We start from the raw sequence: 15,147 nt of genomic DNA, 5'->3' as shown, positions 1-15,147 counted from the left end.
TATGCAGATAGGACTCCTGTTTCAGTCAATGGCAGCAATGTGACTATGTCCGAATTCAGACTACTCCATATGCTCATTTTTGTCTGACAATCTAAGCATGTCTTGAGAGGAAATTGCAGCTGAAAGTGTATCTTCATTGATTTACACCGATAGCAAGGGTTCACTTCTTTGCCAGGGAAAGAGTAAGCTTTTGAATTAAGGGAAGTTGGTTAACTGTGCTTTAATCCCAGACCCCACCTGGTCTTTTCTTGCTGCGAATGCTGTGTTTGAAGTGTAATTTTGACTAAGTAGGGCTGCTGAAAGATTTAAAATAGAAAGCTTTGAAATAGTGTCTAAAAGCAAATACCTTTTTATTAGAAAGTACAGGAGCACAGAAGGCAAACTACAGCTGAGGATTGTTCATTCCTGCTCAAATTCTGGAAACACAAGCTTATTAAAGGAAGAAAAGTGCAACTGCTTATGACAACCATGCTGTTACATTCAGCTGTCTTCGCAGTACTCAGCTGGTATCTGTATAGAGAAGAGTGATATAATTATTTTTGGATCAGGATCAATCTTTGTAGATAAACATCATTTAAAAAATGAATCTTGCTGCTTTAAAGCAGAGACTTGTCACTTTGATTCACCAAATCACAGAAAGAAGTTCCTTGAGCTCTGCAATTTTTGGACCATTTGTCAGCTGTTGCAAGCTCTGAGTAGTACTTACTATAGATGTGCTGCAAATATGCCGAGGTTGACTTAGGATTTCCATTTTGAAGTCACTGTAACACTTTAATAGAATACTTTTCTTTTTAAAATAGATTATCGTTGCAGGGGAGTAACTTAATTGTTACCTATAAACCGCCTCTTATAGAAAATCGGAACTTTTAATGAATAACAAAGTTGGTGAGGACTTAATTAGTCATGGTGACCAGATCCATACAGCCAACTGCAAGAACTGAAAACCAGCATAAACTCCACTGCTGCCTACCTCGAGCCCACCTTCTATCGTCTAAGTGCACTGTAGTATGCATGTGTGTATGTAAACGAACAAGTGAAAAACCGAATACTGACAAAACTCACTTCATAAACATGTCTGTGAATGCTCATACCTTTCCACAAGAGGTTTATTTTCCACCAGGAGTGTCTCTCACCTTGTTAAATGCACTGTTAATACTTGGGCAGAGAATGAAGGGGGCAGAGCACTGTAAGAAGCTGTGTAGAACAGGTGGTTTCATCCAAGTAATTTCTGTTGTGGTTTAATTTATTCCAAAAACATTTACTCAACATAACTCAACAAACAAATCAACTTGAGTTACGTTTACAAACATAACTCAAAACTTACACTGTTTTCTGTGAGGGGCTTACATGTCAAAATTGGATTTAAGATATTAAAATGATAATACTTCCAATAACTTTTTTTTGTGTTTTGTTGTCCTTTGTTTCATTTGTCACATGTGAAACTAAAGAATCACAGGATCTTAAAACTGAAAGAGACCTTGAGGTTGCTTAGTCCATCCTGCAGTTGTAAGGTGTGATGCTTGTCTAACATTTTCAATCCTGGGGAAACTGCAGTCATATAATTTCAGTGTTTCACTGTCCTTGTAAAAAAGCTTTGCATTGTGTTTTGCTTGAGTCTTTCTTGCTGCATTATTTCTTGTTTTATTCATTTTTGCAATGGGGAAGAAAACACAGCTTTCATCTTTGTGGCAGCCTTACTCATTCTGGTAGGCTACTTCAATATTCTTTAAGCTAAACATCCCCAATTTAACAACCTTTTTGTGTAGCTCATCTGTCAGGCTCCTTGGCTGGGGATTTGTTTGTTTGGTGGGGTTTTTTTCCCTTTTCTCCCTCCTCCTCTCTAGTGGTTGTTGAAACCTGGTGTTCAAAACTGGACTCGGTGTTTCAGCTGAGGCCTGAGCTGCATTGGGTTGAATGAAGGAATTGCTTCACATCTTGGGGGGAGAAAAGATGGCATATTTGGTAATAGCATATGCAACGCTGTTTTAAACTTAGGTTATATCCCACTTGATACTTACCATCAAAAATGTCTATAAGTGGGGTTCCTGGAGCGATGGGGATATTTGATGTTGTCTCACTGATGATGTTGAGGAGTGACTTGACTTCTGATTCTAGATGCTCCACTGTTTTTATTACCTTCTAATGAAAATAAGGGAGAAAAATTGAGAAAGGGAGTAGTCAAAGGGTCAATTGGAAGGAATTGTAATGAATGTTTTAGCAGAAGTGCGAATCTGATGTCCCGAAATGCTAACAGCTGATTTATAGTGCGCAGTGCAGTTTAAGTATTTCTTGCGTTATGCTGGCCTCTAGTGGCAGGAAGTATTAAAACTTTGTTTCACAAGAGTTAAATTCCAGAATCTCTGTATAAAGAATCATAATTTGACTTCTTGGAGGGAGCTTTGCATTAATTTGTTTTTAATTCTGTCTCATTTCTGAGCCGCTAATATATCCAAGAAAAGAACCTTCACAGAAGATGAGAGGAGCTGATGGGGTGGAAAGAGGAGGTCTGGAACTAGAGCAGGAGAGAGGTGCCATTTGAGAACCAACAGCATGCAGTTTGGCAGCTGGAAATAGTTAGCGCTGGACACGTATCTTGTGAGTGGAGTGGTTAAGACACCATGAAAAAAATTAAAACTTTGCAGCTTTCCTAGAATCCCAGCCATAGACTTAATTCATTTAGCTCTTGAGTGTCTGCAGGAGTGAGCAGGAACTGCTTCTCAGTCTTGGATTCACCTGCAGAATTCACATCTAGCCATGAGCAGATGTGAAGCTTTACAGATATCAGTTCTGAGATTGTTATATCAAAGGCACAGTTGTAATCATTTTAGAAAAGGCTGATATGTAATATTCAGTGATTGGTTAATCAGTTGTTTGGAATTTGTCAAGATTATATGTTTCTGGTAATAATGGCTTTATGGGATAGTTACAAACCATGACACCTGAAAAAAAATAGTCAGACCTTGAATAGAATAACATCAAGAAGGGACAGTGTCTAGAAACTCGTTCTTCTTTCTTTTCTTTGGCCAAAAGGATGGGGCAGAGGTCTGGAAAGGTCCAGGAACCAGTGCAATAGTTCTTACCTCTTCAATAATATCTAAGCGTTCATGGATCGTATCATGTTCGTTACACCAGCTTCCTATTCCCAAACTTCCAGGTAACACACTGACGGGGTCTGCAGCAGCTGGAAAAACAGCCACAGTTAATTAGCAGGAGCTTTTTAATAGCAGTCCTTACCTTTCTGACTTCTGAGGTGGCATTTTGCATGCTAAACAGCATTGTTTATGAAACCAAATGTAGGAGTCACAGGTAGAAATTGAACCTCTCTCCCAATAACTACAGCTGTACCCCAGTGCTGGGAGTGTCTCTTTCCCTGTACACACTGTCAAGGTTGGTTGGAACAAGGTGTTTTCTCTTGCCAGGGGGATTTTTTTGTTTTGTTTTGTTTGTGTGTGTTTTACACAATCCATTTTTTCCTACCTCTGTAGGGTAAGTTTATAGACTGTAACCCCATCTCTACAAATATAACATTTAAGCATTGGGAAGATCTGCCTTTATACATCAGTTCCTCTTAGACTTTCTTCAAAAGCAGCTGGTATGGTAAAGCTTTGAAGAGCAGCTACGTTTGTCCAGTTATGCCCATAATGGATACAAGCTGGAGACTCCACAGAAACTTGTCCGTAACAGTCTGATTTTGCAAGGGGAAGGCAAACAATAAAGTGTGTACAGCTGATGCCATTTGCTGACCAAGTCACTTGTATATGGTGCTATACACCAAGTTGCTTATCTCTGTCAGTTATCTGTATTTACCTCTCGGTACTCATGAACTCTTGCTCTTTGAACGTTTCATTCTGCTGGCTCTACTCCATAGAAGGTCAGTACCTGTGGGTGTCCATGCTTTAACAGAGTCAATTCCCTTTTCATAACTTCTGTGCAACGTTCAGTAACATTTAGATTTTAATATGTGTGCATAGAACGGTAGTGGAGTATTTTAAACACCACTAAAGTGACAACATATCTTGCTCCATGGTGGTAAAGTTAGGTCGTGTTCTTGTTTGAGGCCTGAAGAAGCTATGATAATGAGAAACCAGCAATAACTCGTTCTGTTGTTGTTTGTAACAGAGACAAAGAGGAAACTTTGAGCTTGTGTTATATTGAACAGTAAGAAACACAATAAGAGCAACTGCTTCTGTCTTCGGTGCCATTGTGCGAGAGCGATCATTTGGAACTGCTGCAATGCTTCATCGCAAGTCTGTGCCCAGATCTCTGGAGGGTAGGTATCGGGAGATGGCAAACGTGTCAGTAAGGATTGCAGCCATTGCAGTTTGATGGGATGAGAGATGTACTCTGACTTGGAATGGTGTCCTTGAAGTTGGAGGGCGGGCAGAATGAGTAGATTAAAATGTGTTGTGACGTACTAGGCGTGGCATTATTTAGGAATCGGTTTGGCAGTGCTTAAGAGAGAATTTTTGGTTGTTTATTTATAGTAAGATTTTGATTTGAGGTTGGTTTTTTTTTTTGGTGTATTGGCCAGGAGGTGGCGCTGTTAGGACAGAATCCGAAAGAATTAATCTGCCTATCTGCAGAAGACTACTGAAATTTGACAGGTACTTAAATGCTCGCTGCTTTGCAGTTGCCCTTTTTTTCCCCCCTTTGCTGCTGCTGTTGGTGTTTTGGGAGTGTTTTTACCTTGTAACTTAGTGGTCAAGTGAAACACAATACTTCTTAAAATTTTTGCTTGTTTACCTGTTTTTTTCCATCATGGCTGGAACAATATGGAGATACTGAAATTCTATGTCAGAAAGGAGGTTACAATGCAGTGGCTAGTCTTTCTCTGCAACCCTTGTATTTCCTAATAATAGGATAAAAGCAAGGTAAGCTCCTTTTATTGTCAGAGATTAATAAAATTTCCACCTTTCCAACATTCCCAGCTCTAGCTCTCAGCATCAAGCCTGATGGCCTGATTCAGCTGTATGCTGAACTGCAGCCCACTGTGTTGGAGAGAGGACCAAGGGCAAGCAGAAGGCATGGTGATGAGGTAACTGCAGATCAGTTGTTGACTGCTGAGAACATTCCCAGATCTAACTACAAATGAACTGTGAAAAAGAGGCAGCAGAAATCATTAGGTGGACTAAGAGCAAATGGAATAATTTAAGAATCCCCCTGGAGGTTATTTTTCACTGTATTAACCTAGTTGTAGATGGCTGGATCTCAAGGTTGGATGGAAAGTTTGGGTGAAGGCCAGCACCAGTTGTATGCTGTCGTTAAAGGAGCTTTTGGTGGGCTGTAAGTTACATGCCAGGTTTGTTTAGTTTTGTCCATTCCCTAGAAATGAAAAATGCAAGAGAGTTAATGTTGGCTAACTCAAGTTAGTGTTGGTCACTCCTCTTTCTCTGATCATGCATCTTCTATCATGCTGGTCCATTAAAGAAAGACCAGAGGTCTGCTGTGGGAGAAGCAGAAGCAGCTGTCTGTCCTGCCCCAATCAGACTCTGACCCAGACACTCTCTGGCCTTTCCAAACTGCCTAACAGCGTGGTGGGCAGGGGCTCCTTTCACCTTTTTCTTGATACAGGACGTTAAATCCGCAAAGTGACTTCTTGAAGCAGAAATTATATAAGGTCTTACCCAAAATGCCACTGTAATGATTCCTTGAGCTTAGCCCTTCCGTGTGAAAGAGGATTCTGTTCAGCGCAAACCTCAGCATTGTGCTGGCTGCTACTCTAGGCAGGTGTAGGTAGATGGGGAGGTTAGATGTGATGGATGACCCTGCCATTTGTTCAAAGCAGGTTGTGCTGTGATAGGTATGTATAGCCAACGTAAGGTTGTTGCATCCCACTGTGAGGTTAGCAAAACACTGCACAGCTTTGTCTGTCTAGAAAACTAGGTAAAGGGGTTGCTGTGAAATGCAGGACTTGGTAGTGCTTGCTTCCTTGGGGTGGTTGGTTCCTCTCTTCTGACACAGAGACAGACAGCATTCTGGCACGCAGGGCACATTGCTACATTATAAACTGTAATGGGCTGACCCAAGGAGGAGGAAGTGTCTCATCCTAGGACTGTAAGATGTTACCCAGAACCACAGGACTAGTGCAGTGCCTAAAAAAAATTTGACAAATAGTCCAAACCGAAGTGCCTCAGGAAGCACCTGATAGCTGTTGTTAGCGAGTGGTAAGAGTTGGTAGAAACCAAAGCGTGTCTAGTTCCTGGACCTCACAGTGTGGAGTTGGCCAAGGGCTGGCCCAGCAGAAACCCTCTCAGCCAGGGCCGGCGTGTCTGTGTCTGGTTATTGACTTCAACACCAAAGCAGAGGTGCTCTTCTACTTGTGATTGCCCCTTCACCACTACACCAGAACAGGGCACTTCAGGTGGGCAGTTGCTGCTGCTGGCTGGGCAGCCTGTGCTTTGGCCAAGTAGTTTTCTTCTGTTTTCTGAGCCTTGGCTTGAGGCTTTGACTGCTAACACTCCTGATTGTTATTTTGTTGTCTGGCCTTAGCTTTTAACCCAACGGCCTTTATCTCTGGGATGGGCTGTTCAGAGGACACATCCGGTCCCTTGTAAATATGACAGGTATCTGGGTCACTATGGTCAGACAATTCAGCTGAAGCAATAATTTCCATCTGCTCGAAGAGAATCACATGTTGCTTATGAGCAACATGTATCTGCATTGCATTCTCTGTATTGCAGTTGGTGAAAGAAAATGACACAGTCTGCCTTTGGCACTGACCTTCTCCAGCAGCATCTCTACCTCACGTAATAATAGCAGTCACCATGTAAAGGGAGTGAAGAGTGGAAGGCTGTAAGCCATGTAAGCAAAAGACTAATGACCTTCTAGGATACTTCCATGTACTTGCTCTTTTGTTGCTGAAGAAACATTTTAAAAATGTAAATTAGAATTTTTACTTGCCTATGTGTCAAAGCACATGCATAAATGCAGAAAACTTTGATAGTAAATTTTAAAGCTGGCAGCTTTTAGAATTAAACTGTTCTTTGTATGCTGTATAAATTACGTATTTAAAATGTGTGGGTATTAGCAACTTCTGACAGCTTAATCAAGTGCATAGGAGGCATACTCAATGTCTTGAATACTGCATTTGAAACTTAGTAGATTACTTCAGGCAGATATTTGTTTTCATGTTTCAATATGGCAGAGAGAACATTACCTTTCAGTTAATTTCCCATTTGCGAATTGCCACCTGATGCTTCCTGCAACTGAGATGCTTAGTTCAATTCTTGCAGTCCATTCTATTTGATATACAGCTGGTTATTTTCCATCAAGAATCAGAACTCTCTGGTCCAAGATAGGAAAACGACCCGTGCCTTCCTCTGATGAAGTCCTCTATGTTCCATTGATGGTGCCCATAAAGCTGGGTAGTTCTGACTGCCCTGTGCTGTGATACAGTCAGACACCAGCAGATGGTGCAGGAAAATGAAGAATCTCTGAGTTGGTCGCTAATAAGGTATGCTTAATAGAAGAATATGATGCTTAATGTTTGAAAGAAGTAGCATGATGGAAAGTGAAGATCTATGTGTCACGGTCAGCCTGACTGTACAAAACTTGATCTTATAGTAGGGGATAGAAAGAGCAATGAAGTAAGAATTAAAACAACATTAGCAAACAAGTTAAGAGCAAAGGCCTTAGTTTTAGAGTACCTCTGCCTTCTGTACGTTTGAGAAATTCCCCCAAGCCCCCAAGACGTTACTTCTGCAGACCCCCTGAAGAAGTCCCCTTCTAGGACCATCAGGATTATGTCTATCCAGATGCTGTTAAATTGTTCATTTTGATCATCCAGGTAGTTCCTAGTGTTAAGCATTGGAATAAACCTGAGCAACTGTCTCTTCACTGTCATTTGCTGCTGTTACTAAGACTGACAGAACTGAAGTACACAATCACACAGATCTGGTAGGTCTTTAGACGTATCCTTTCTAAAGATGCATTGCTGTTCAAACTCAAGTTACAGGCTTGATACAGAAATTACTGGGTTGGGTTCTTTGGTCTGTGTTATGGAAACGGTCAAGCTGAGTGACCATAATGTTCCCTAGTGGTCTTAAAGTCTATAAAATTCCTTTTGCATCATTTTATGACCGATGTGGTTTTGAAAGTTAACTGAGAGTTCATGTTGTGCTCAGTAGAGAGGGAGGGGTAAAACAAAGCAGGCCACAAACAAAATGAAAGACAAGTGAGATTGAAACAGTAACCGGATGGCAAATAAGGAAGTCTGAAATCATGCGATAGATCAAGAGGAATAAAGGAGAACATGTATAACTCTTCAAGAAAACATACTATGCTGCGTGTTCTTGTTTGCACTGCCTTAGGTTTAGCAGTATCATTTTATTCCTGGAGCATATAGCATAAGGTGGCCCGATAGCTTTTAATGAGAAAATGAAGGGGGTAGTAATGGATTTATGTTCCAATAGGAAAAAGGTCATGAACTTGAGTACCAAGTTCAAATGGTGAACCCCCTAACCAGCTTGGGAAGAATGCAACAGACTTCTGAAGGGACTCGCTGATCCTTGCTTGAATTATTCCTTGTCTAAATATAAGGTTTGGAATCCACTTTAACTTTGAAGTGTTAGCTCAAGAAAATACAGGGTTTACAAAACTGGTTGGTGAAGTTAACTTGCAGCTGAATACAGGAAAGGTTCAATTGCTTTGAACCTGAACTGATACTATCAGTATTAGTGTTTTCAGACCTAAGACCATGTTAAGCCAAGACTGTTCGTCATATTTAATTTTGGGGGCTTGTCTTAAAGGCATCAAACTTGGTTTCCAGTTATGCCAACCCTTAATTACGTTGGCATCCTTAGATATGGAAGTACTGGATAAACTTTCTGTACTGCTACCGGTTTCATTATCACCAGTGTGATATTATATATAACTTAATTCCTATTAAACTTTATTGTTAGGACGCCAAAGATAATTGATTTGGATAGAACGTGTTGTATTGGAAATGTTTTTTAATGCGCAGATTGTCTTCAAGTTCTTAAATGCTCAGGAGCATATCTTTAACCAAACACAGAGCATCTTCTAGGCTCTAATCCATAAAACACTGCCTAATGCTTAGCTGTGATTTAGGCACCTCTGAACCTCTTTCTAGAGTTTAGAGTTTCTAGTTGCTTAAAGATAAGGGGATTCTTGCCTTTAATGATTGCAACAAAGACTGCAGGAATAGTAATAAATATGTGCAATTTCTTAGCTTTTTATATACTGTCACGGCTTACTGTGCTTTACACTGGAGGCAACTGCAGGGGTTTGCTTTTATGTGTATATATATATATACACAAATGTAAATATATATATGTACACATACCTTTATTAGGCTCTAGCTTTTGTAGCAGAACACCATTGCAAATTCCATACAAGGCAAATCTGGAACAAGCAGCCAGGGAATATCCTCTAGTGCTCGCTGCTGCAATGGAAAATGACTGCAAGGAAATCAGACTGATAAGAGGTGGGAACTACGTAATTTGCAGGTAAGTTACTCTAATTCATGCTGTGTGTTATGATGGGACACTGATGCTTTGGGCTGCAAACAGAAGTTTCGCTTTATATTCACACAGAAACAAATACCTACTATGTTTGTTTTGGAAAGTAAGGCAAAGTGTTAGGAGGGTTATAGCTAGTAGTTTTATAGGAGATATTTGTGGGTGGAGAGTAGAATGAACTGTTTTAGGAAGAAGAGGAGCCATGTCATAGCATATGTAAAAAGTGTAAGTTTACACAGAACGAGTGAGTTTAAGGCTGGTTTAAGAACAGAGGTGAGATACATGAGTATTTGATGCCACCATCAATTTGAAGATGACCACTGGTATCTGGAGATAAATAGGTTTTCAGTTTTATGAGGACATGGCTTTTGGTCTGCAGTAAGCTTTGTTTCCGTTTTATCTGATGCTTTGGGCTTATGTGTCAGCGGGATGCTGTAGTATAGTGCGCAAGCTTTATAGGTTTACCCTAAGTAAGGCGCTAAAGCTTTATTTATGTTCCATTTACAGATAAAAAGGACCAAATGTTCAAGCAGAGCTTAATCATACAGATCCTCTGCCCTCATTCAGTGTTTTGTTACTGATGCGTGAAATTACTATTTGATTTTGCGGGTAGATGCGGTGCTGAGGGACATGGGGTGGTGCTGGTTTTGGCAGCGTTAGGTTGATGGTTGGACTCGACAATCTTGAAGGTCCCTTCCAACCATAATGATCCTATGATCCTATGATTTAGTAACAGGAGCTATGGTCATGGGGAGTGGGTGGAGGTGAGTTTGTGACTTATTAGTCATCTCTGTGGTTGTGTAGCTTGCAAATGAATAAGTTATGATAGTAGAAAGAAATATGACAGTACAATAAAAGAAGATCCTTGTAGTTTTGTTCTAGTACTTAAAAAAGTCTAAAAGCTGGCTTGAAGATATGAACTGTCTGCCACAGGAAAATATATGTACTGCAACAGCTCAGGAAGTAGAGTGTGATACATATATATATAGAGAGAGAGAGAGATAGATACACACATATGTCAGTATGTACGTGTGTGTGTGTGTATATATATATATATACACACACATACATACATACATACTAGATCCCAACATTCATGGCCAAGACTCACAACTGCTTCAACCAGAGCAGATCAGCTGGATTTATAAATACAGCTGCATCCCGCAGATGAACAGCAGGAGTCCTATATTTCTAGACCCCAGACTTCTTTGGAATTTGATATTAGCCTTTGCTTTACACATGGAGGTTACAAAGTCCACAGAATTTATTAAATTCTCTTTAAGTAAATAGAACAAAACATAGGGGTTTACAGAGGTATAAATCTGTAAAAAGGCTCATTTCTGTACAGAACCCCTATCTTCAGATGCCTCATGGTCTTAAGAAATATGCCTTAAGAAACATCTGGGTAAGCTTTGTGAGAAACTTTTTCTCCTTCCTGGTTGGAGCTCAGAGATGAGTGTTTGCAAAGGCCATAATCCTTGCATTGAAGACAATAATGCCAGTAGGTTTCTATAAGGACAGAAAATACCTATGACATGGGGTATAGGTTAAACCACAACTGGTTTATTAGTAGAGAAATATGAGCCCAACTCTGGTTTAAGATGGGACCCCTCTCATCATTTTTATTGCGGATTTAATCCTACAATGCAGTAGTTCAATCTCCTGGAGGCAAATGCTGTTCTGTGAGAATGCAAGTGGTCAATTTTGGGCAAAAGTAGGCTGTTCTGAAGGGATTTTTCCTCTCCAGTTTCTAGGCAATGGTCTAGCTCTAACTGCTGCATATCTCCTTTTATAATAGCCCCTTTTGCTCCAAAACCTTCCCAGCTTTGATATTTCATGTGGGTATCAGAGGATCCAAAATATTCTGAGAAGTTGTAATAGGTTAGCTGAATGTTGGTTTACTTTTACTTATAGTTAAAACCAAATGAAGCTTCTGCTGCTTAAAAACAAGTCATGCCACAGTGTGGAGTATTGCGCCTGCGGTTGAGCTCTCCTGCTGCTCTCTCCCTCATAGCATCCCCAGCGTTTGGTTTGCAGAGCTAAGTGGAGCATGTCAGTGGGGCCAGCCTGCTTGCCCAATTGCCAGCTACTTGTTTACCTGAGGAGTCCAGGTCACCCTTCTGCCATGCATAAACGTGCAGCAAGGACTTTGCTGTTGGGGTGCTGCACTCCTTAGAACAATTTGCCCGCAGGTTTTTGAAAGAATGGAGACACATTTCAATGGGGCAGGTGTTGAATGTTCCAGTGCCCCAGGCTACGTTGTGTGCTACATTTGAGCAGCACCCCACAAACTAACCCAGCAACAACAGCAAAGAACTAGAAACTGCGGCCATTAGGCAGGAGCACGTGGTTGCCTCCAGAAGGGCTCCCGCGCCAGCCTCTCCTCCTGAGCTCTTTGGAGGCTGAGCTCCGTGAGCATGGGATTGTTCGTGCTAATGACTGAATTAAAACCTAAGTTCAACTTTGGCCAACTCTGAACCATTTTTAAGAGGAACATAGGGAGGGTGAGGGAGAGAATCTGTAATGAAATCAAATGATAGATTCCCCAACTAACAGGTAGCAGAGGGAAAGCAGGGATGACCTTTTCAAGCCTACTAGCCAGCCATGGTACTCCCCTGGCTGTGATGGACACAGCTTTCCCATCTCACATAAAATACTCCACTCCATAAAATACACAGTGAAAATGATTCCTTGATCGAGTATTAGCACCTGGCGTGAGACTGAGTAGTTATTATGCAAGTACTATTCTATTTGGCTGGATTTTATCTGAGTTTGCTAATGATTTCAGCTTAAACAAAACCATACTTTTGGGGGAATAAGCAAAAACATTCTTCCAGTCTTTTTTTTTTCCTTTAATTTCACAATTTTTTTTGTGAAGCTCATAAAACTCACAAGAGGATATTGAGTACTTATGGAGTGAAAACAAGTTAGAGTGCCCTTGCTAGCATATTGGTATTTCAGTTCATCGCTGATAAACATTACAAAGCCAGTTGTGTGGGAAGGAGACAGGGCAAGGAAGGGTGACTAGGAGTTGGGGGCAGAAGGGACTAACAGTTTTTCAGGAAATGTTTTGATTGTAATGGAAACTTACTATTCTGCCATGATATACAAACATAGTGTGTTGTCAAGATGTAAGAGCAGAGGGAAAATAAAGCTGGGCCTCAGCTAGCGGAAAACACGTAATACAAACAGGCTGGGAAGCCAGGTTTGTGGTTACAGGGGGACTATAAACCCTTGAACTAGCCAAACTGAATAGCTTTCAGTCACGCTGTCAGATACAATGTGATTACAGTTTAGTCTAGCACTAATCTGCTGTTAATGAAAGTTAAATTCGGATGGCAGTTTATCAGATGCGGTGTGTTTATACTTCATACTCCCAAGGCACTTGGAGAAGGCATTACATACCCCAAAATCTTAGGAATAAATAATCCAAAGCAGAAGAGAAAAAAAGTACGGTGTTGTTACCAGCATATCTCAAAAGAAGGGTTTAAATAAAGGAAAATCTTTCTGTATTCAACTTGAACTTTGATCTCATTTCTGAGTGGATTAGTATGTATGTTATTAAAGCTGCCAGAATAGTAATTATGGAAATGCAGGGCACTTGCTACAGCACCTGAATGCTGTTCTAAATTTCTGCAAATACACTGGTAGTATGTCCTGTGAGAAGTGAAAAATATTTACTGAAGCAATATACCTCCAGGATGGACTCTAATAGCACAAAAATGGAGTTTTATTAAAAACAATATTCCCACAGAATTTTGACGCATACCTATGTCACCTTCATATAAAACCCATAGAGTAAGCAATTCTTTACCTCCTCCTCCTACCCCATGCAAAGGCTCTGACCATGCTCCAGTTAAGCTACAGTTTCTGCTTTGCAAGCTCAGAATCACTTACCTAGAAGATCTTGTTCCTGCAGGACTAAAATGAACACCAGTGCCCAGAGGAAAAGCATGGTTGCAGCCTCTCCAAGCTCTGCCGTAGTCCTGGTGCAGAGCCCCGCAGCCTCCCTCCCCAGCTTCGCATTGACTCCTCCGGCCGGCCGTTCGTGCTGAGGTTTAGCCAGAGTTGGGAGGAAATATGCCCAGGCTGAGCCAAGATTCTTGAGCTGTTCTCTTCTGTTTTCCCTCCTTTTAAAAAACACCCTTCCAGCTCCATGCAAAGTCCAGTTACCCAGCCAAGCTGGCTGTGGTCCAAGCTCCCCAAAGGTTTGGGGTTTTTTTTAAACCCTTGTATTTATTTACGCAGTCTGCAACTGGAATGTGCTGAAGAGCTCTGAATCCTGTAAAAACGGCAAGTGGGGCAAGAAAAGTAAGAGAGAGAGGAGAAGGAAGGGGTGCTGGATGTTTCTTTCCCTGTAGGGTTTTCATCTAGGGCGGGGAAAGCAGGAACACTGGAAAACACAGTATCTTTAGATGTAGTGATCTTACAGGGCTTTTTCTTTAAGATTGCAGAAAAATCTTTTTTTGGGCAGGTTGAAGTCCCACTGGACGCAGCGTGGCAGCATTTTGGGAGGTGGCAATTATGCCTACTCTTTGGACCATATCGTAGGAGCTTCTGAGGAGCTGTCTGAGTTCTTTTTTGGTTTGGAAGGTGTTTGAAATAGGTTGTTAGATTTGGTAACATCACATGCAAAAATAGCACAGCTAATGGTATTCTGGCAATGTGTGTGATTTTTTTTTTTTAGCAGGATCTTAATTAAATGTTTACTATTTGTCTTGAGGGTTTATGGGTGCTGACCAGATAAGTGTCAGTCTTTGACCCCACTAGGCTGGTGTTCAGAGATTTAAAGTATCTCCTTCCTGGTGTTGTTCCTCATATTCGTTTAAGTCGAGTTACCTTTTTTCAACTATTGCTAGTAAAAGGTGAAAGGCCTTTAAGGTGTCCTACTTAATCCTAAGAGACATTGTCAAGGATAAAAAAACACCATTCTAATTATTGAAAATAAAAACCTGCAGTCTAGAACAGATTTCCTTAACCTTTACCACCTTTCTAGCAGTCAGAAAATCAAGTTATTTGAATAAGATACCTGAAAGGGAGCCTGTAGAGATGCTATCATAGAGTTCAAAGTCTAATCATCCTCAGTGCCTTCCGAGCCAAGTTAGATTGTAAGCTCAATTACAAGGCAAAATATCCTCAGTAATATAGATTCTGTGACTGGCATTTAGCTGGTAACTTGTTCAAGGCACCAAGCGGACCAGGGCACTGAACAACTTCAGTGTGCATTGACCCCTCAGGGCTGGTGCTAGTAAGCTTACATTTTTACGAAATGAAAATTAAATTGGCTATGAGAATTAGAGTGGCAGTGGTTTTCTGGGTGTTTTGGCTTAAATCACCAGGTAGCAACACTGACATTTTTTTGAATTCTTGTTTTGAGAATAAATCTGGTCATTCCTGCTGAAAAATGACATAAGTTTTAATTTTGTTATAAACGAGTCTTTAGAGAGGAACTGCGACACGTGACAGTGAGTTCACTCTGTTGTATTCTGTGTTTGAATAGGAGTTGCTGATGTGGTAGGCTGTGAGTTTTGAAGTGAGAGAGGTGGAGAGAGGAGACTGAAGAATATTTTATGAATTGTTGGTTGCTCTTTCCTGAATGTGTTTGTCCTTTATCTTTGTCCTTTCTTAAGCAGAATCACCCGATGCATTCTCTGTATTTCAAAGGGAA

General features: G+C 40.8%; 1 protein-coding gene across 2 annotated transcripts; it reads right to left on the bottom strand.

Annotated features, from left to right (window-relative positions):
* Positions 1–333: 333 nt before the first annotated feature.
* Positions 334–13,850, bottom strand: PLAC9 (placenta associated 9). 2 transcript variants are annotated; one of them, XM_074590312.1, is made up of 4 exons: positions 13,377–13,850; positions 3,081–3,181; positions 2,019–2,139; positions 334–510 (listed from the first exon to the last, which is right to left on the bottom strand). In XM_074590312.1, exons 1-4 carry the CDS (start codon positions 13,432–13,434, stop codon positions 500–502), a joined length of 291 nt encoding a protein of 96 aa, XP_074446413.1. In that variant the 5' UTR covers positions 13,435–13,850; the 3' UTR covers positions 334–499. The 2 variants fall into 2 exon arrangements, with proteins under 2 accessions (XP_074446413.1, XP_074446412.1); XM_074590311.1 differs by having other exon boundaries at positions 334–1,934; positions 13,377–13,762.
* Between the last annotated feature and the right edge of the window lie 1,297 nt (positions 13,851–15,147).

The sequence above is a fragment of the Larus michahellis genome, chromosome 6, assembly GCF_964199755.1.
Source record: "Larus michahellis chromosome 6, bLarMic1.1, whole genome shotgun sequence".
In the NCBI taxonomy this organism is placed as follows: Eukaryota; Metazoa; Chordata; class Aves; order Charadriiformes; family Laridae; genus Larus; species Larus michahellis.
This window is presented reverse-complemented; position numbering and strand designations above follow the sequence as displayed.